General features: G+C 42.9%; 1 protein-coding gene across 2 annotated transcripts; it reads left to right on the forward strand.

The window, feature by feature from the left end:
• The first annotated feature begins 866 nt into the window (after nt 1-866).
• krcc1 (lysine-rich coiled-coil 1) lies at nt 867-21,829 on the forward strand. 2 transcript variants are annotated; one of them, XM_012964252.3, is made up of 7 exons: nt 867-1,082; nt 15,509-15,618; nt 16,879-16,977; nt 17,062-17,278; nt 18,124-18,372; nt 19,881-19,977; nt 20,304-21,829. In XM_012964252.3, exons 1-7 carry the CDS (start codon nt 947-949, stop codon nt 21,058-21,060), a joined length of 1,665 nt encoding a protein of 554 aa, XP_012819706.1. In that variant the 5' UTR covers nt 867-946; the 3' UTR covers nt 21,061-21,829. The 2 variants fall into 2 exon arrangements, with proteins under 2 accessions (XP_012819706.1, NP_001039040.1); NM_001045575.1 differs by having other exon boundaries at nt 933-1,082; nt 15,512-15,618; nt 20,304-21,824.
• Nucleotides 21,830-23,005: the final 1,176 nt, after the last annotated feature.

The following is a 23,005-nucleotide window of genomic DNA, read 5'->3' on the forward strand; positions in this document are numbered from 1 at the left end:
GGGGGCACTTTGTGTGGGGGCTACTGTCTATGGGGGCAATTGGGGGCACTGTGTGTGGGGGCTACTGTCTATGTGGGCACTGTTTATGGGGGCAATTGGGGGTACTTTCTATGGGGGCACTGTGTGTGGGGTCTACTGTCTATGGGGGGTACTGTGTATGAGGCAATTGGGGGCACTGTGTGTGGGGCTACTGTCTATGGGGGGTACTGTGTATGAGGCAAATGGGGGCTGTGTGTGGGGGCTACTGTCTATGGGGGGTACTGTGTATGAGGCAATTGGGGGCACTGTGTGTGGGGCTACTGTCTATGGGGGGTACTGTGTATGAGGCAAATGGGGGCTCTGTGTGTGGGGGCTACTGTCTATGGGGGGTACTGTGTATGAGGCAAATGGGGGCACTGTATGTGGGGGCTACTGTCTATGGGGGGTACTGTTTATGGCAACAATTTATTTATGTATTTACTTTTATTTGAATAAAGTTCTATTTTGGCCCCTATAGTAGGTGTTTTTTTTTTTATTATTTTATTTTTACTTCCTTAATATTTGGGGGAGGGGGCACCAAAGTAAATTTCTGCTTAGGGCACCCATTTGGCCAGCAGCGGCCCTGGTCATACACCTAGCCCCTCCCCCTCCTGAGCGCCTCATTACTGATTGGCAGCAAAGGTGTGGTGGGCGTGTCAAGAACAAAAAGTAATAACTATCGCTCTCAAAAGGCAATTACATTAACACCACTTTTATATCAATAGCAATATGTACTAGACTAAAAGTCCTCCGCCGCAAAATGGCCGCCCAGCCCCTCACTTCCGGTCAGGAAGGCGAGGCTTACCGAGGACTTCTCTATAAAAATAAGCGCCGGCGTGCGTGCCGTTGCTATGCGTACTGCGTGGTGACGTACGGGCTCCGCCCCTTTCTGCTCAGTCCCTCGGAGGGTGGGGGAGTTGGCTGAAAGATGGCGGCGGAGAGTGCCATCATCCCGCAGCTAGCGGAGAGTATAACTCCGAGCAGCCCCGCTGCCACTTGTAGCGGGCCCATGGCGGGGGGTGACACTAGTAGTAATGCACACACCTCCATCCCCTGCCAGCAAGGTGAGTGAGTGAGCCCATCTCCCTGACAGCAAAAGCACAACAGGCCCCAGAGATGTGTGTCCTGTGCGGAGCTAAGGGCCCCTGGGGAGGTTCTGTTGGGTGGGGGGGGGGCTCTGGGGACGGACCTGAAGGACTCACAACACCGAGAGAAACCTTTGGACCCTTAGGGTGTTAGGGTTATGGGAGTTGTAGTTACAATCAGCTCCTGGGTGGGGGGAGGCGATGCTCTTACTCGCTGTAGGGAAGGGCCTGGGCTGAGAGCATTAGGGCTCCCCTATGGGAAGGGTAGGACTTAAACTACTATGTATCAGTTGTTCTATATATGTTACTATATGTATCAGCCTGGGGCCCTCCAGCTGCTGTTGTAGCACAGCTCATACAGGGAGTTGTGGGGAAACAATAGCTGGAGGGTTACATGTTGCACATCTCCCAATTCCCTTTGTGCCTCAACAGTTGTTCCATAGGCTGGGGCCCCAATAAACCCAAATGTTGGGGGTAACAAGGGCCCCTGTTATAGAGTAATGCAGGGTTTCCCTTTGCGCTACCTACTGGGAAAAGTATGTGAAGCCTGAATAGGACTCCCTTTGCCCCGATGGGTCCGAACTGCGGCCCTCACGCCATTGCTGGACTACAGATCCCTTGTTTTTGTGCTGTAGTTGTAACAAAAGCTGGAGGGCCACAGATGGGACGTCCATGTCTTGCACCTTAAATGAAATGTAAAATAAAGTCTTAGTATTGTGTCCATGGCAAGTAGTGCGGATTGGGGTGCGCCTAGCTCTCGTGTTCTTAAAGGCCCGGTCTGTTGTGTTCCTGTTAGGCCTGTGTTCTACTATCTCTGCAGTGCAGCTCACCGGCCTTTACCTTTAAGTAAACCATTTAGTGTGATGTAAAATAATCCTAAGGCAATTTGTAATTTGTTCATTTTTAAAACTTTTTTTTTGCATTTTTGAATTTACCTTTTTCTGCCCTGCAGCTGTCTTGGAATTTCACCTGTCTGGTTGCTAGGGCTGTGTTACCCTAGCAACCAGGCAGTCATCTTAAAGTCAGAATGGAAGATCAATAGGAGAGGGCAATAAGCATTTGGAAGTAATACTGCATCTGCAGTTAAATCGGTTACATTGAAGCTATTGTAGACAATTGAGTGTTTAGGGTCGGTGACCCTAACAGTCAGATGGCATTTTCGGTTGTGATGTAACTAGGTAGAATGGCAGTGCTAATAAATAATGACCAATTAAAAAGTTGTTTAGAATAAAGAACTAGCTCTAAAGTATAACTAAGATGCACTGTCTAAAGGTCCCATACACGGACCGATTCTAGCTGCCGATATCTGCCCCTTAGACCGATTCAGCAGCTAATTGGCCTGTGTATGGGCACTACCGACGGGCAGGTTAGAAAATCTGGTCGGATCGGGGACCGCATCGGCTCGTTGATGTGGTCCCCGGACCGACCTTGCCTATACCCGTCGTTATAATTCGATCGTTTGGCCCCAGGGCCTGGATTCTCCCGATATCGCCCACCTGTAGGTGGGGGATATCAGGAGAAGATCCGCTCGCTTGGCGACATCGAATCTTAAGGTGTATGGGCACCTTTAGGCAGAATATTCCCTAGATAAAAGATTAGTGCACAGGATCTCCCTGGGCTGGGTCACAGCTTCTAAGGTCAGTAACAGACGGGGAGATTAGTCGCCCCGTGATAAATCTTCGCTGCTACGAGCGACTAATCTCCCGCAATGCCATCCGACCGGCAAGAATGTAAATTGCCAGTGGGATGGCATACACTTTGCTACGATTTCCGGAGGTCGCCCAAAGTTGCCTTGAGAGAAAACTTCGGGTGACTTGCGGAAATTGTAGCCACGCGTATGCCATCCCACCGGCGATTTAATTCTTGCTGGAGGGATGGCATTGCGGGGAGATTAGTCGCTCACAGCAATGAAGATTAGTTGCAGGGCGACTAATCTCCCCTTCTGTCACTGCCCTAATTTTGTGTCAGAGGGGGGTACATCCCAATCTCCAATACCACAAGTGCTTCTTACATGGTGCCCTACCCACAGGAGAAGGATACCAGTGCCAGCTTCCATGGGTACAGACCTGAAAGTTAAGCTTCTCATACATGTTACAATTACGACCTTTCCTGATCATTCTAACCCCGCTAATGTTCATGGCTGAATCGTTAGATATGGAGGTAAAAACAATAGGATTCTACCCCTATCTGACTATTCCGCCCTAAACACAGCTTTTGCCTTGGGCGACTTCAATGGCGCCCGATCAAAATCTTTAGTCCCGTCCGATCAATGAGACGACCAGTATACAAAGCTTTTGCAATATCTGTCACCTCGTTGATCCACTATACATGCACTGATTATTGTATTAAACCACGTTTGGTACGATATTATCAGTTTAGTATGGTGCTGCAGTGTGGGGCAGAGCATAAAACCGCTCCACTTGGAGACAGTCAGATGCACGTGGGCACAGGGGCTGGATAGTGGCTGAGGCTAGCCCATGCAGCCCATCATTTGGTTAAATGTAACCTGCTAATTACTAGCGGTAATGGGTGGGTTTCGTGTAATTAATTGGCAGGCTGTGGGGCACATTTTTGGCTGAGAAGCGCTGGCAGAGAACATGCCCTTGTACCACAGGCCTTAAGCATCTTAAATATACTGTTAGGATGTTATAGGTTGGCCTGTTCTTAAAAGCATTTTTTTAGTCAGGTCTTCAATTTTAATTGTTTTTTAATTAATGGCCTTCCAAATCTGTATTATAGTGCTAAGTGGTACAATACCTAAGGCAGTAGATATGGTCATATGTATGTGCTGTTTAGGAGAAGCCTTTATTCGATTGGGCTTCTTTAAAGGGGTGGTTCACCTGTAAGTAAACTTTTAGTATTTTATAGAATGTGGCCAATTCTAAGTAACTTTTCAATTGGTCTTCATTTTTTTTTTTCTTGTAGTTTTTGAATTATTGGGGATCACTGACCCCAGTAGCCAAAATACTATTGCTCTGTAAGGCTACAGTTTTATTGTTACTTTTTATAACTTTATTTTCTATTCAGTCCCTCTACTTTTCATATACCAGTCTCTCATCCGAACCATTTCCTGGTTGCTAACGTAACTTGGACCCTAGTAACAAAATAGCTGCAGAAACTCCTGAACTGAAAATGAAGTAACTAAAAAAAACTACAAAAAAAGACAACTAATTGCAAAGTATTTCACTCTCTACATCATGCTTAGTTAACGCAAAGATGAACAACCCCTTTAAACCTCTATTTCCACCAGTTTTTTTTGCCCTCATCCACTTCTGAGCACTTCTTGTTCAATGGCGGTCTGCATGTTGCCAGGCAGGGTTTTAAAAGTTGGACTTGCCAAGGATTCTGCTATATGTACTCCAAATGGCTTCCTCTGTAGTACCCAGCCGCTAACCATGCATTGCACTGACTAGGGTCATGGCTTCAGTTATCAGATGCTCCATGGTAACAAAGGTTTATCCTAAGCACTACAGTCCTTTAGACCAGGGCTTCCCAACCTTTTCAGCAGCACGGCTCGGTAGGAGGCAAATTTTTTTCCCACGGACCGAGGGGGGCGGGGCGCGCCGCGTAATACATGCGACGGGCTGGGGAGGGGGGGTGCGCTGCGGCCCACTGCCCTGCTGTCCACGGCCCGGAACTGGTCCGCGGCCCGGCGGTTGGGGACCCCTGCTTTAGACTGATTCAGCAGCATATCTGCCTGTGTATGGGCCTTCCTGATCCATATCTGGCCGAAAATCGGGCAGGGGATGATTGATGTGGTCCCCAGTATGTTGGCTCCTATGCCTGTCGTTGTAATTAGATTTTTTGGCCCTAGGGCCACACCATCGAATTAGCCTAATATCACCCACCTTAGGTTAGCTTATTGGACCTGGTGACCTTGCAAAACAAGCGGATCTTAACATGTATGGCCACCTTAACAATCTATACACTTTGCCGAAGCCTATCACCTAAGATGGAAAGAGACAGAACTGGAAGGTGAATTATTAAAAACACAAAATAAAATATTGGTAAGTGAAAGCCAATCTGTAGTATTCCCTTTAGGCAAAAGGACGATTATCCAGGGAGGGTAATTACAGTGTAAATGCTGCTTAGGTTCAGGCTTCATAAATGTTCTCGCTTTTTGATGCATACCAGTGTTGTTACATCTGTTTGTTTTTTTTAGTATGTGCAGTTGGTATTTTTTGTATTTTATTTGTTTGCTACAGAACAATATGCTAAACAGTCATCTTGTTCTTAGGGGTCCCACTTGAGCTGGCCATACACAGACCAATTCAGCAGCTTATCTGCCCACGTATGGGACCCTCCGATGGGCCTACCCGAATGATATCTGGCAGCTTTGAGTTTTCTGTTGGATTGAGGACCCCATCTGCGCATTGATGCGGTCTTCTATCCAACTGCCTGCATAGCGGCAATTATGATCCAATCGTTGGCTTGATGGCCCAAAGATTGGATCAGCCTCATTTTGCCTACCTTAAGGTGGCTATAACGGTGAAAGATCCACTCATTTGACAACCTCCCCAAACAAGCGGATCTTCAAGTGTATGGCCAGCTTTACTCTTCAGCCAACTGCTTATCAGTATGAACCTTCCTGGACAGGAATCTGTCCAGACTGAAAATCCTGTTGGACGAGTACCATGTTGGTTCATCGGCAGCCATCTCCCGATAGCCCTGCATAGGGCCCAGGGCCAAACAATGAGACCAGTTTGGCTCAGCTTGTAGGTGGCCAAGTTGGACAAAGATCAGCTTATTTGGCAAACAAGCAGATCTTTATGGCCAGCTTTACTCTGGCAGTTGGACAGTGCTAGTGATGGCTAAAGAGGAGAGGGCCCTAATTATAAGAATAATAGGGATTTTTTTTTATTGTAAATTTAGCTTTAGAATTAGTCTGCCTTATGGTTGCCAGGTGTTAGTGGCACTAGTGACAAAGCATCAGCATAATAGTGATTGCCTTAAAATCTCACTGTCTCCCAAAATCGGGTTTGAAAGTGGACCTTGCCCTATGTTATGTATATAATATGTAGAATCCAATGGTATGGGAAACTCAGATTTCTCAATAAGAGATTTAAAGGGAAAAAACCTGAGGGCGCCAGAGCTCCCATTTTAGTGTAATGTCCTGCAAGCTTTTGTGCACTTACGGCGTAATGCAATGGTGGGGGCTTCAGCACTTGCATTTTGGCTTGCTTACTTATAATGTCCTATGTGCATCACCCTAAGGGGTACATAGAGGAACACTGGATCTAGCCCTGTACATTAGCATGTAGCTGTCTCTCTCTAGGTAACTGCTCAGCCATGATTAGACTTTATGTGCAGGGGTTCCTGTCGTTAGGGCTGAGGATTCTGGTGAGCTGCACTGCAGAGATTGTGTTTAGTTTGATATATACTAATACTGCGAAGGGTCAAAAATGCTGCCGCCTTTTAGGAACTCCCTATAACTGAACTACAACTCCCAGAATGCACTCTATAGGGTGGGAGGGATTGCTGGGACTTGAAGTTTAGGGAGAACTGGAGTACTGCAGGTAAGCAGTAACCCACGAGTTATGACTTTTACTAGGGCTCTCTGTCTATATCTCTATAAATTGCACTGAAGCCCCCATTTGTGTGTGATAATGTATCTGGTAGGGCTGCATTAAACTTGCCATTCATGCAGCCCTTTTGGGATTAGGAGAAATCTTTAGTTCCATATGAAATAAACCCAAACCCCTTTTGTTATGTGAAGAGTGAGAATGAGAGATTCTTGTTGAACCCTTACACAGTTTGTGTCGGACCCCCTCCCATGCAACTGGATTCAGTTCAGGATTTGTCCAGATCTTTTTTTGCAGGATTCAGTGTTTGGCCAAATTATAAATTTGGTGTGTCGCTAGTATCTAGGAACCATTGTGTATCCACTTTGGGGAATTCACCTTATTGTAAGTAATCAAAAGTTTGTAATTGTGATTTGATATGAATTTGCATTGTCCTTAGTGTGTGAGGCAAATATGTGGGCACCCTAGGCAAACATTCTAACTGATACCACCCCATATGCCTTCCCAATTCTATGCTTTTGCCCACTATACAAACAATAAACAACACTTTTCTAATTTATCAACATTCAAGTTTTTGGCAAAATTAAGTTTTTCATGGTAAAAAAATCAGGAGTGTTTTACCATTTAGTTTCTGAAACTCGAATACTTTTTATTAAGCACGAAAACGCTCATACATGAAATGTAGGCTGGTGAGTTTATGTAGAAGTCGACGAGTTACATTTTCAAATTCAAGCTTTGCAGACTCATTGAAAGCGATGAGCATAATGTGATTTGACTAATTATTTTTTCACATTTTCAAGTGATCCTTTTTTTTTCATAAGCACACAATCAAGATTTTCATGTTTTTGAGTCTCAACTACTTGAATTTTGATAAGTCCGCCTTTTGGGATACAAATTACCTTTCAGTCTCTCCATTTTTTTCCATATTTTTATTTATAATCTCCCACTCTTTTTTTTTTTTCATTGGGATAAGGACAACATGAGCACGCCAATGTGCCCCTCGTCCCGACAGGATTTTTAAATCTGCCCAATCGACTTCTGGACAGTTTTTGGCCAGACCGTCGGCAGCTTTTGTTGGCTCATATATGGCCACCTTTAGCTTTCTGTCAGTCTGCCATTTCTCCTCTTCCAAGCTGCCATTCTCTGTACATTTTTGGTAGCTTACATTTATGTACCACATTAATCTACACCGTATCTTTTATATATAGAACTTTATATAAAAAAAAAGGGGCAGGAGGGGCATAAACTGTCTTTTGCTGACCTGCTAAACACACCCCCAATGGTCCAGCATCCAAGGCAGAAGCCTCAATTGCCGACCCTTAGTTTAAATGTGAGAAGCCCTGGATTTCAGTGATTATGCCTAGTGGTATCTCTTGGATCCTACAGCAGATTCAGGCACCTCCTTTTATCATTATGTACTGAAAACAAAATAATATTAGAGCCTAGTATTGTCCGTTGAAAAGTCTAAAAAAATAAAATTGACAGATCGCAGCTTTATTACTATTTTACCTTTATATTTGATAGAAACTGGTGACTGAATACTAATTTAGCTTTCAGCTTTAAAGGGAAAGCAAAAGTAAAACCACTGGGGGGGGGGGTCAGTGTCAAGTTAAGCACCCTTCAGTCAATGTAGTTGGTTACCAGTTAACCCGGCTGGTGCTCCTTTTGTTTAAAAAATGCCCCGTCTGGGGTTCCCGCTTGCTGAGCTCCACAAACAACTTCTGCTCCCCCAGGCATCCGCTTCTAGTTTTTTATACTGTACATGAGCTTTGCTAGAAATGTCAAAAGCGATGCCTGGGAGAAGAAAGAAGATGGCGGTATGGAACTCACCAAACAGTACCCCAAGCTGGTGCCTTGGTTTTTATTATTTAGAAAAGAAGTGCCAGCCTGGAGAGGTCACAGGGCAAGTGTATATTTGCCTGATTTGGCTACCCTTATCTAGTACAAATCAATTTATTTGTTTCTTACTTTCCAGTCAGCAACTGTAGGGTGTCAGGGGAGGGCCACATGCAAGGCCCTTTCAAGTCCTCACCCAATGGGATTTTGCAGCCCTTTTAATATCTTAATAAACCCCTTTAAAGAAAGCCCCTTGGATGTCAACCCTGTTAGGAGACCAAAACAGATATATATATATATATATATTTTTTTTTTATATGTAAAAAATGCTGATGCACACCAGGAAAATTTCAATCAAATAAAGATACTTATTTTATTTAGATCGACGTTTCAGTCCTCACCAGGGACCTTTATCAAGATATAAAATGAGCAAACAAACAGTGTTTATAAAGACTCACCCACCAATTAACCACCACCAAACCACACCCCTCTCTGGAGTGGCTGTGTTAACCCTTGAAAAGTGCATAATATTATTATTTGCATTTTGCACTTTATTTTACAGATTACCTGGAATTGTGATTGGTTTGATATCTGCTGGAACTGAGATCTTTTTTAAGGGTTAACACAGCCGCTCCAGAGAGGGGTGTGGTTTGGTCCATCCTTCGTGGTATCTGACTAATTGGGCAAATTAAATGGATGAATTCTGTTTGGCCCAATAGGCTGATCAAATGGAACAGCAGGAATAGTAGATAAGCTGCAGCTCCTCGTCACTTTTTATCTGATAATGTATGATGTAGTTGCAGATTACATTTTTAAACCTTCCAGAATAACACTGACCATATTAATGGTGCATAAGTATTGGTTGGGATCAAGGGCCAGCTTTCACTTATTGTAAACAAAAACTTTTTATAGGTACATTTATGGCCAACTTAAGCGTGAAATTTTCCCAAGCTGTCCGCCTTCGACTTCCTTTATTACTTCCACTGGGGCCAGCAGCAGGTCATATGGGGGATTTATTAGATAAAAAAACGATACATAGAACAACCCATATACAAATAAGATGCCATAAAAATACTACAGCATAGATATTCTCTCGTACTAAGTGCAGTTCTACAGATTTACTGAAGTGCATAAGGGAGTGGACCCTTTATTTGCAGGCTGAGAGCAGCAGAGCAAATGCTCTGTGTGCCCTCAGCCTTTGAGAACAGGTTGTCTGATTGCTGCTAGTATGTCTCCCAGCCCACTGCCAGTTTGCCTGCTGCAGATATGCAAGGAGTTGTACCTCTGCTACAGCTGGGGTATACATTTTGCCTGCACTTTTTTTTTTTTGTGCTCGTATTAATCCTTAGGAACTGGAATAATAACGTTACCTTATTGGTATTGGTCTGTTGCTAAGTGGGGCAGCCCTGTGTATGGCCAGCTTTAGAAACGCACACAAAACCTTAACAGGGATGTTCACCTTTAGACAATAGTCTGAATTTGAACAGAAAAAAACATATTGTGTATCAGCTTTATTATTTATACTGCGTTAAAGCTACAGAGCAGTCTCAGCGCTGCTAAAACTCTCACTGATCTGCTCTTTGGTCCCTCTGTAGGGATTTCCCAGACCAGGACTTGACAGGCAGCCAGATAAAAAAAAACAACTCACACGGAACTAGTTTTATACATGCTGGAAAAATTCAGCCAATCGAATTAATGAAATGCAAAAGAAACAGGAGAGCAAAGGCATGAAAAGTGATTATAGTGTCCCTTCAAGCCATAGCTTCATTCTAGTATAGTTCAGATATTGAATAAACTTGTGTCCTGAATTTATTGTGGTAAGTGGGCTAGTGATTAATCTCTGTCCATCCATATCCATATATTTATTTATTATAACAATTGCCCTCCCTGTGTGTAATTGTGTATACTGTAAGATTGTACAGCTCTGCGTACCCTTGTGGCACTTTATAAATAAAGTTATACATACATACATATCCAGGGTCAGGTTGGCCATACAGGTAGATCTGCTTGTTTAGCGAGGCCACCAGTGAAGCAGAGGTTTGCCTCATTTGCCCACCTAAGGGCGAAGGAACACAGGGCAATTAGTCCCTGCGACTAATCACAGCAATGTAACCGCGATCGATTAATATGAGTTAGTGGCATGCTGATTAGTCGCAGCAACTTTTTCAAAGGTTGCGACAACTAATTGCTCCCTGTTTTTTCACCCTAAGAGGCAGATTGGGCTGATCTGGTCATTTTGCCTCAGAGGAAATATTCTGATCACATGGTGGGATGTTGCCCACCCGTATTCCACAGCTTGATGCTGTCTGTAACCAGATTTCCCGATCAGGCACCGTGTGGGCCGTGGTTGTGCTTTCGACCATAGTGGAATTAGCAGCCAGTATTGTGCAGTGTGTGGCCAGCACTTTCTGTTTAGTAGTTCAGAATAATGAATATGAATCAGCCTATTTAAGGGACACGTCCGTTCAGATTATTAGTGTTGCTTTGATAGCCGTACTGTGTCATATAATGTGAGCAGGATAGCCTTCAGTTCCTATCCACTCGTTTTCACATTGGATAAACAGATCAATGTTATTCGAGCAGTTGGAACCAGTGTTGTCATGTTAACTATCGCCGTAAAAATGAGGGGCTGGATGTACTACAATCACGCGCCTGTTGGCAGCTCATCGACCAGAAGCAGTCGACAGACTTTCTAGGAACTGGCAGTTCCACCTTGGAAGTTACAGAGTGGGCATCTTTCCTGATGGCTAGAGATATACTGGAAAGGCTAGGAGCCAGAGAACTTCTGTATAAACATAAATATATATATATATATATATATGAGAAATAGCATAGGGGCCTATACGTTATCTCCTCCAATTGCTTTACTACCTGCAAAAATGTAGATGGCTGGTGGGAAAACATACACAAGTCACTTTGGCTTTCTGAAGTCACCTAACCAGAAAACTTTAGACAACTTCGGAAAGCCAAAGTGACTCGTCTTTTTTCCCACTGGCCATTTACATTATTGCCAATGGGAAAACATTGCAGGGTGACTAATCTCCTCATCTGTACGGGCCATGTCATGTTGGCAACTATGGTTTGTGAACTTCTACTTTTTAGTCATTTTACATATCTACTCTCCTTGGGCTTCTTACCCATGTGGCAAGAGCATCCAAATAGTAACGACACAGTATTAAAACTCCCTCCCATATCATTCCCTAGGACCTGACTCCTGGCAGTGACACTTCCCCCCTTCGCTAAAAACAATGAATTTTCTGTTGAACAATCATCAATGGCCTCCCAGACAAATATCTGGCCCAAAATTGGCCAGTTTGAAACTATAGGCCTCCGTTATGATCCATATGTTGGCCTGGGGTCCAAAATAATCCGATCATCCCTTTTTAGTCATGCATGTAGGTAGATCTGAGGTACCTACAGGCAGTATAAGCTGTTTGCCCCCGATACTGAAGGGGAGATATACATAGGGGATCAGTTAAGTGTACTGAGAATCTCTCCTACCCCCTCCACCACCACACACCAATAAACCATTATTTGCACTGAATATTCCCAGTACATGCCAGTGCCTCTTCATTATATAAGGTAAGGGAGCATTTCTGCATTGTAACACATTAGTATTTTGTCTGTTTTATTCTTATATTTAACCCAACCCACTTTTTTAAATAGATTTTGCATTCTGCCACTAAGCGGAACAAGAAGAGAAAACCCTGCAAGTATTTAATGGAGAAGGCTATAAAATCAGGATTCTCAGAATTGTCAGCTTTACCTTTAAGACAAGCTATGTTACCTTATATCAAACTGGTGCAATAAACGTCTGAAAGCAGTAAGTCTAAAAAGAAATAGGGCTGGAAATAGTTTATATATACTGAATTTGCAGCACCAGGCCAGAGACTTGGCAGCCCTATAACATTTATGATCCAGGGCACCGCACATGCTCAGTGTGCTCTGGGCTGCTAATGAGAAGCCGAGGTACTGAATAGCGGGAAATGATGAAAACATCATCAGAAAGTGAGGATACATCTATCCATAGAAGCTGATAGGCCAGGGACAATGATTAGAGAGTTTTATGGGAGTGTGGCTGTTTTGCTAAATTTCTAGAATTTGATATATTTCTCAGCAGCTAATGAGCCTGTTCCCAGAGCTTTACCTATGTCTGTCACAGGGCAGCTGGGATTAATTTGATGCATTGATGAAATGGATGTCTAATGTGTCCAATTGGAATAGATTAGAAGGTTGGCCCTTTAGCTTATACAGTTTATATGTGAGGGAGGGAAGTAAAATGACAAATAATCTTGTTCGAATAAGAGAGAAATATTTTGTAATGTAGAATTACCTATTTAACCTGGCAGTCTTCCACTGGGATGTGGACTTTTACTAGTATATACCCTGCCCAGTCTGCCCCCATACATTCTGCCTATATCATATAACAATGGATAAAATGGATATTTATATATATGTGTGTGTGTGTATATATATATATATATATATATATATATATATATATATAGTGAATAAAGTACCCCCTGTTGTAAATTATAGGCATATTATAAGTCACTGAGGAGTTCCATGACCATATAAAGATACGAGGCCGAAGGCCGAGTGCTTTTATACAGGTCATGGAACCTCTTTGTGACTTTTATTATCATATTTTAAAACAGGGGGCACTTTATAATAATATACAAGTTTTAATGAGCCATGTGACAAATTACACCACTAATCTCCGATTATAACTGATGACATCTCTAAGCACCGTTTATATATAAAAAAATACATGAGTTAAGAGTATCCTGTAAGTGGTATCCTTCTAAATTGTGCTTAGTGATGTCATCAGTTATAATCTCTGCTTAGTGATGTCATTTCTGTCACAAGACTTACTGAAACCTATTTATTATAATAAATAATGTTCCCCCTATTCGAAAAAATGAGGATATTAGAAGTCACGGATGAGTTCCATGACCTGTGTAAAAGCATAAGGCTGTTCATGGAAAGCTTGAAATATCCTTATCTTTACAATAGGGGGGTACATTATTCACCATAAATATAAAGTTAGCAGCATAGCTATAATGATTTACTTGACAGAAGCCAAACCAACTCCATTGCATCTTCTTCTAACAGCTGAGCATAATGGGAGTTTTAGTTTTGGCTAAATCCCTGGCTCAGCGATGCTCTGTTCCCTCTGTCCCTACGGGGCTGAATTTGCTTTGTCCTATTGTTTGTTTATTCCCGGGGGGGTTTCCCAGCGACACGGAATCAGTAAAGTTGATATCATGCAGCCACAGTGAGACTCCTGGGTATTTCTGCTGCATATTGTACTCTGCTTCCCTGCCAAACCTATGGCCGTTCCACTGCCTTATCATTAACCCCCAATGTGTGTATGTGCTGGGGATAAGTACAGAATGTATAGGCTCAGTATTAGAGCTGTTCCTTTGTGATGCTGTTATTATCTAGGGAGCAGGAATATAGCAGCCGGGGGGCATATTATATTCTCTGCCACGGCAATAGATTCCTATAGACACCTGCTGATTCTCACACCTTCCCCTGTGGATTTAGTTTGCACATATTACCCCTCATATTTCTGTCCATAAATTGATGTTCCATTCCACCAAAACACATAATGGGAGGGGAAAAAAAAAGTAATTTCTAAGCAGCCATGTAGCAGAAGCCGGCTGATGAAGTAACCTAGAGCAAAACTGACTTTTGCTACATTGTTTCAAGCATCAAAGAATAAACACACTGCTTCCTTATAGGCATCTCCCTTCAGATATAGGCTTTTTGCTTCCCCATGCCAACCAAAGAACATTAAAAGGGTGGTACACATTTAAAGGGATGCTGTCGTGATTTTTATGGGGTACATTTTATTTCTAAATGTAACTGTTTGCATAGCAAACAATTCACCATTTAAAATGTTATTCTTGAAATAACAAATGTATTTTTATCTGTAATATTGGTGTGTAGGCGCGATCTCAGTGCATTGTGCCTGAGTCTGAGCTTTCAGCCAGCGCTACACATTAGAACTGCTTTCAGCTAACCTATTGTTTCTCCTTCACCCATGTAACTGGAGGAGTCCCAGGCCGGACTTTGATTTCTTACTATTGAGTGCTATTCTGATACCTACTGGGAGCTGCTATCTTGCTCCCTTCCCATTGTTCTGCTGATTGGCTGCTGGGGGGAAGGGGGGATATCACTCCAACTTGCAGCGCAGCAGTAAAGTGTGACTGAAGTTTATCAGAGCACAAGTCACATGGCTGTGGCACCATGGGAAATGAAGAATATGGCTAGCCCCATGGGAAAACAGATTACAATGCAGGATTCTGCTGGAGAAGCTTTATTAACTGATGTGTTTTGAAAAAAACATGTTTTCCCATGACAGTATTCCTAACTTTCAAATGGGGGTCTCTAACTCCAGCAGCCGAAAAACAATTGCTGTCTGAGGCTACAATTTTAGAGTTTTTGTTACTTTTTATTATCTATTTTTGTACTTAGGCCCTCTCCAATAAATACATCAGTCTCATTCAAACCAATGCCTTGTTGCTATAGTATTCTGAATTTCAGCAACCAGATAACTGGTGAGATTCCAAACTGGAGAGTTTCTGAACCAAAAGCTAAATAATACAAAATGAAGGCCATCTGCAAGTTGTCTCAGAATATTTCTCTCTACATCATGCTTACAGTGAACTGAAAGGTGAACAACCACTTTAAGGCAGTGGCACGGGGGCATTTTGTTGCACGTTTGATGTAAAGTTGGGTTTCAAAATGCTAATTGACAGCAGTGGGCACTGTGGCTGGGAATGGCTGACAACAGGGCATTAGCAGGCACTCACAGTTTTGCCCCAGTGTAAAACATCCCACGTGCACTTGCCCAAAGGGAACTATGCCATTGTAGCTCGGGCCAACAGCTCACAAAGGGTACCAGGCTCAGTAATGACAGAAGGGGGCTGTAGGCACAGCATTAATATATTTGTGCTAAAATCGGTTAAAGCAGCTGAAAAACAAGGGGTTAAAGCCCTTTTCTATACAACAGTTTAATGTTCCCATTTCTTTGTCCAGCAGATATTGTACTGGATGAACAGACCAAAAGGGAGCTCTTTACGGACACATTTTGCAAAGTGTGTAATGCTGTTCTGCAGTTTGAATCGCACCGAATCTCTCATTATGAGGTGAGACACGTTATAGGCACGAATACATTTTATATATATATATATATATATATATATATATATATAAATGTAATTGACAGAGATCATTGTTTAAAGGGATATCCCTCCAGTATTGTGCATGAATAGAGATGGTTTATTTTCTGGCACATTATAGGGTGGTGCCTATCAGACTGCCTATTCCCATGTTCCTCAGCGGTATATCAATTGGGCCTACCTATGCTTATAACAGAGTTTCAGGTACACTAGAATATCTATGATACTAAAAGGTAGCCCAGTAGCATGCATGGCCACTTGATGCCACATTTTGGCTGCTTTAAAAATTACAGGAAAGTAAAGTACCATTACCCAGACCCTTTCCAAATCCTCTATAACTGACAGTCTGTCTCATCTCCCCAATGACACTGCAGGGTATAATCCCCTAATAAGAAGCAAGCAAGGGGGGTGGTAGCCTTCTGGGCCACTAAAAGGGTAACTAGTGGCCTGATAATTCCACACAAACAATAGCAATAACTTCTGCCCATCCACTGGATAAAGAAGCCATCCCATAGCAACACCAGCCCCTGCTACATCCATATAACCCTGTGCAGAACAGCAGGCTCAGCCACCATATAAATCTGCTTGGTTCTGCTCCAGTTCTTATGGCCTATTTAAAACAACAGTTTGAGTGTTTTATTTTTGCTGTTCATAGGAAGCTGGAGTTGTTTTATGGCTTTTTCCATTGCTTACATACATTTAGGATCTGGGATGTTTCCCTTTATGTTGGTTAGCACTGTACAATGTACTGCTGCTACTGTTAGAACTTGTAGCCCAATACATTCCCCTCCCCTTATTATATACATATCTGCTGGGTTAGTTCAGACAGCAACTGCAAACCAGCATCTGATGAAATGAAGGTGTTGCTGTTAGGGTGAAGACACACAGCTACTAGTAGCAGCTACATGTCACGGCTACTAAAATAGTCAGTGCTGATCATTTACTGATAACTGTTTCTACATGTGTTTTAGCAGAGGCAATTGTCTCTGGCAGGCTATATTCTGTTGTTTAGTAGCCGTGAAAAAGTAGCTGCTACTAGTAGCTCTGTGTGTCTTCACCCTTAGGTATTCCTTGTACAGCAGCCCAGTGATACAGACATAATTTCCTTATCATTCCATTTATTCACCCTTTGGGTCTGACTGATGTACATGGGGAGGTACAGTAGCGCTGTGCGTTTTGACAAAGCTTTGTCTGAAGACAACAACAATTAGGTGCTTTATCTTTCAGGGCAAGAAACACGCGCAGAAAGTCCGCCTTTACTTTCTGAAGAATGAACTGGAAGAAATGGCTTTGAAAACTCAAAGAACAGACCGGGTTGAGTTCCACGTACGTTCCCCTGTATCGCTCAGCCCAACAGAGTCTCCCTGCTGGTGTTACTGTATTCACTCACATTCACTGCTTTTATTCCAGGTGGACGGAGAGGTAGCGCAGGGCAAACACAAGTTCTGTGGCCTCTGCAATATGGTGTTCAGTTCCCCTGTGGTGGCTCAGACACACTATGTGGGCAAAGTCCACGCTAAGAAAATGAGGCAGTTGGCTGGGGAACAAGTGGAATGGACCCCACAGACTGACCAGGATTTCGCCGCCGCTGCCGCCACCTCCCCTGTGGACTCACAAACAGAAATAGGTAAGTAGAAAAAGGGAACTCCGCCCAAACATAAATTGAGCTTTTTAAAAAATAAACATAATTTCACGCAACTTTGCAATATACATCAGTTAAAAAATATTCCTCCTTTCCATGATTTTTAATGCAATAATATGGTTTGGAACAGTTCCCTAGGCCCCGCCCCCTGTTTTTCTGCTGATCTGGCTGACTACTTTGTGAATCAAACTGTAACAGTAGTTGCCTGCCTTTAGCCTGCATCCTCCCAATCCCACAATTCCCTGCACACGTGATATCAATAAGAAAAGGAACATCACAGTGCAATGCATTGTGGGTTATGTAGTTCCTGTATGCTGTCTGTAAGCTGTCCAGAAGTTTTTACAATTTGTACCATCAATGTTTTAGTCCCTCCTCCCCTGCCAGGATTTCTGCATATAAAAATGGTATTTATTCCTACTTTTTGAAGGAACAGGTTATAGTTATATTAGGGGTCTCTGGGTTGTGTGGGGCTCTTTAAAAACATTTTGGTTTTTAAGATAGATGTTTTTCAGTTTTTTAAGAGAAACTCCATTACCCATAATTGTAGGAATGTGTCCAGTCTGTGCCCATAAAACTTGCTTTTGGTGGTTATTTATACTGTTACCCTCTATATTTCATTATATAGAGCTAAATACCTGTTTAACTTACCAATACCAAATGAATGCTTTCCATTGGCTTTCTGTATCTAACCTTGGGTGCAGCCGCCATGTTAAATGAAGCAAAAACCTCCAGGGACTTGCGCTGCTGACCCCACATGTTCAGGATGGCTTCACTCTCATAACAATTCTGGTTGGTTAAGGTCTTCTCAGCTGTTTCTCATGTTTTCCCAGCTGACTCACCGGCCGTAGAGCCGACTTGTGACAGACGTTGTGAACAGGAGGGGAGCGCCGAGCAGCAGTCGTGCCCCGACTACGAGATTGATCTGAATGACCCAAACAAGTACTGCAAGCTCTGCTGCGCCTCCTTCAATAAGGCCCTGGTGGCTCAGCAGCACTACAGCGGCAAAAAGCATGCCCGTAATCAGGCCCGCAAGAAAATGATGGAGGAAATGGAGGGGACTGGTGTGGCTGACTCAGAGGGTAAGGAGAGATATAAGAACTTACAATACATTAACAAGCAGAAAAACTACACCTTTCAGTGTCTCCCACTTCCTGCTGCCACTTGCACACCCTACAGCCCTAGAGTCCCTCCCCCTGCGTCCAAAGCAAACGCCTCATTCTTAAAGAGGTGGTTCATGTCCTATTCCTAGCAACTTTGCAGTTTTCTTCATTATTCAGTATTACACTATTTGCCTTCCTCTTTTAAATGGGGCAGCCAAAAAACTATTGCTCTGTGAGCTAACAATTTTATTATTATTATTATTATTATTATTATTACTTTTTATTCCTTATCTTTCTATTCAGCCCCCCTCATATTCATATAATAGTATTCTGTTTAAACCATTGCCTGGTTGCTAAGGTAAATAAGACCCTAGCAGCCAGATAGCTGCTGATATTCCAAACTGGAGATGCGGTTGAACAAAAAGCTAAATGACTGAAAAACCACAAAAAACAAAAACCAATTGTAAAATGTCTCAGAATATCTGTGTTATAATAAAACATTAAATTAAAGGTTGAGAAACCCCTTTGATTGAGAGTATGTGAATGGGGGTCACTTTAAACTTGCTTTTCTCTGTGTTGTGTTGGCTGGGAAGTTGCCCTGTATGACATTAGCCTAAGGCAGTATGTAGAAAGCCCTGCTATAAAATATCATAAGATATGTCCAAAAATGAAAAATTTTTGGTGAACTTTGTATAAAGTACTTACGAAAAATGCTTTAGCTCCTAGTTGTTGCTCTGTGCTGCAACCAAATACAACTGCAAAAATCCAAAAATAGGAAAAAAAAAAAGCTCCAGCAGATTAACTGCAAAACATTTATTATGGGTAGTGGTAACACGACATGTTTTGGGTTAATACCCTTTATCCCGCCGGCGACTTACATGTTCGCCGGTGGGATGGCAGGGGTAGGCAACTCGGGAAGATTAGTCGCCCGCGAACAGGGAGTTAATCGCGGGCGACTAATCTCCCCCGTGTGCCAGAGCCCTTAACCTTTCCGTACCCTAATTAGCATATGCTAATGAAGATTTAATTGGATTTGGGTCGGTATTCAGCCGAATCATTTACGAAGGATCCAAAAACGTTGCTTTGGTGCATCTCTAGTATAAGAGGCTGCCATAGGATTGCAGCGTTAATGGGAATGTTCTACTGCGGCTTGCACAGATGTACAGCATACGGTAGGGCTCAGATGTTTCTATGTGCTTCACGTACAAATCCTAAAGCAGTTCTTTGGGTAAATTCCAGAGGCTGCACAATACGGTCCTGGCATTCCTTCCATAAAAGCGTGGTTTTACCCAGCAATACGTTCTTATGTAAGTGTTTGTGCATTGCTTTCTTTCAGCTCCCCATTACACAGCCCCAGTTTCATCACGGGTTAGTTTATAGTCCTAAAGCTGGCTACCTCTGTCCTCTACCCCATGTACATGAGAAGCCTTCTGCATTGTTAGCTGAATTGAGTTTGTATTAACGGTAACAATTTCCTCTCTTGGCAGTGAGTGATGGTAGATACGTGTGCCCAATCTGCAATATCACCCTTACCTCAATAGAAATGTACCAGTCTCATATGCAAGGAAACAAGCATCAGATTAAGTAAGTATTTGCCCCCGTTGTACTCAAATACCCCTATGGACACTTCTCGTTAGATCAGATATTAACTGTACTTGCAAATTATTTTGCTGTTCTGAATGTGATCTACCCACTGATTAACCAATCAGATCACCACATGCATCAGCAATGTGTTGGTTACTGGGTAGGAATGGATAAAGGGCACGTTAAAAACGAGAACAAAATACGTTTTAGAAAAAGCAGTTTATTTATCTGATGTATCATTATTTTGAAGCTATATTTCTTTAAAAATCTACCAAAATAATACATAAATAATATTTTAAATGAATTTTTTTTGTCTCTCTCCCCAGAGAAAGCATGGTGGCTAACCTAATGAAAACCTCCAAGAAGAACTATGACTCTTTTCAAGATGAGTTAGCAGACTACATAAAGGTCCAAAAGGCACGAGGGCTGGTGCCTAAGACTCAATTCAGGCAAGAAAAGGACCAGTATGACAGCTGTGATTATGAGGAGGAGGAGGAGCAGGAGCCCGAGCCCGGGCTGCTGCACGGACACATTAACAGCAAGACTAATGCCCCTTATAAATATTTAGATCGTCATCCCGTTCCCTATCCAGCGCACAACCCATCACACCCCACTGATCAAAGAGTCCCACCTTGGGCAGCACACTGGGAACAAGCCAGCAGGCCCCCAAAGGGACACCATTTGGACCTACATAAAGCGAAACACATCTCCCGCTCTCCGACCAGTCAGGACTCGAGCGACAATTCCAGCGGCTCATCCTCGGACGAAAGCAGCGGCTCCTACAAGAAAGACAAAAGGCGTAAAAGAAAGCACCACAGAGAGAGCCGACTTCGGGGTTCTGGCAGAATAAGGAGAGGCGACGAGAACAGTGAGAAGAGGAAAAGAAAGGGGGAAGATGCCGATTCGGGGAAAGAAGACAATAAACACGACAGAGGGAAAACTTCGGGGGGTGACAAAGATAAGCACCGGAGGGAAAAGAAGAAGAAAGAGGAGCAAAGCAAAAAACACAAGAAGCTCAAAAAGGAAGGGGAGCAAAGAACTGAGGAGGAGATGCTCTGGGATGAATCCATATTGGGATTCTGAATCCACTGGGGCGATGAACGTAGATTTGGGACACATTTTCTAAACCCATCATTGCCGGACGAGCAATTAAATACTGTTACATTTGCGGCACAGAATTATGGTTATAGATGCAAAGTGATTTTTTTTTTACCCAGACTGTGAAGGAAACCAACTCTCCATAAAGTTGTATTTCCCATGCCCCTTTCACCTAAATCTGTTTAACTTATTTTAATTTTGATTTTTCCTTTTGAGTGATTTTTTTTTTTTGAGAGAGAGTTTTCAGCATATTTACTTTGTATTTGTTTTAAGCATCAAGTCTCTCGGCGGCTCCATAGAAGCTTCATTTTACTGAGTGAAAACAGCGAATCCCCAAACTCGCGGACAAAAAGAATCAGTTTCTTTATTTTCTGAAATATTTTTATTCTGCAATGAATGGAAGGCCAGGCGTCCAGCTGACTCTGCTTTGTACATGGATTTCAGCCTGAAAACTAATTTATAAACTGCTGTAATAAGAAAATACAATAACAGAAATACAAATTGACAATGAAATAGAGGGAGATGTATTGAAATCAGTTTTTATTTTCACATGAGAATTTATTGAGCAAGACAATGTAACCTAAGATTGTGCTTAGTATGGGGGATCCCTGTGCCGGCAGAGATTTATATGGATATGAAAAGGCAACACAGTGTTCTAAGCCTCCCCCCTTATGGATCATTGTATTGGGATTAGAACACAAAAGGACAATTATGGGACGTGTGTGAAATAAAATGAATCCTGTAATGAACCCAAGCTTGGTAACATGTCTAACTATAGAGTTTGTACCCGAGGGGCATCTGCCATGCTGCTGCCTTAAGGAAAAGCTGGGAAAATGTCAACTTGTGTGTTTTTTTCCCCCCATATAAATGCCCAGATGAGAGTGAGATTTTAGTTTTTAATTCATGAATAAGGTTTTTTTTTTGTGGGGATAGTTAGTGATAAGGGGCCATTGCTGGAAGTCTGAAGCCCAAACCTTGGTGGGCTAGTTTAAATTTCCATAAAGTTTGGATAAGCCATAGGTCATCATTACCTAGTATGTTCTTGTTACATTAATGAGCTTTGACAGGGGCAGATAAGTAAAACACCCTCTGTGCCCTACAACCAGCCTAAGGTTTTCCCTTCCAACTCTTTATAGAGCTGCCACCTGGCCAGTATTTGAAGGGCCTGGCTAGTAAATCACCAGCTAGGACCAGCACCAGTATTACTGCCAATGTACTTGCTGGTAAATGTGTAATGGCCTATACATCCCTCCCTTCACTGACTCCTCACTACCAATCACCCTTTATAACCATGGACCTACCTGTCCGTCACCTATAACCCTACCCAGTCTGCCCATTTCCCTGCCCTTTAGCTCATATCCTTGCCCCCCAAATGATGTCAAGTCCCTCCCTCCCCAAACCCAAAGGTCGGTGTTAGTCACAGAAAAAGGTGGCAACTCTAACTCCGCATGAGCATTAAGCTTGTCTGTTTGCCCCCATAATCCTACTCATTTTTATTAAGCCAGCCTCCCCCCCCACTCACACAGCTTGATTAATAGATAGTCATTCACACCATCATCAGCTAGTTATATGGTTACAAGAGCACATCCAAGTTACTCCAGATCACTGGCGAATGAAACATGTGCTAGAATGGACCATCAGCAAACCAGATTATTTGATTTGGAAAGGTGTTACCCAGTTGGCTGATACCATGCACATGTGGATCAGTTGGCTTTGCCCGGTTACCCTTTTAGCCCAGTCTTTATAAATATCATAGATGTGTCCACACAAGCTGTAGCCTGTTAGTAAAGCTGTCCTCCTCGATTAATATCTGACCGAGCATCCTTTATATACACGTAGAGAAGGATGGAGAATCCATCAGCTAGATGTCCAGTTGGGCCCTTGCACAACCAATCAGATCATCTGATTCTGGCCCACTGCATGGATGGCC

This window comes from Xenopus tropicalis, chromosome 1 (genome assembly GCF_000004195.4).
Source record: "Xenopus tropicalis strain Nigerian chromosome 1, UCB_Xtro_10.0, whole genome shotgun sequence".
NCBI classification, from domain to species: Eukaryota; Metazoa; Chordata; class Amphibia; order Anura; family Pipidae; genus Xenopus; species Xenopus tropicalis.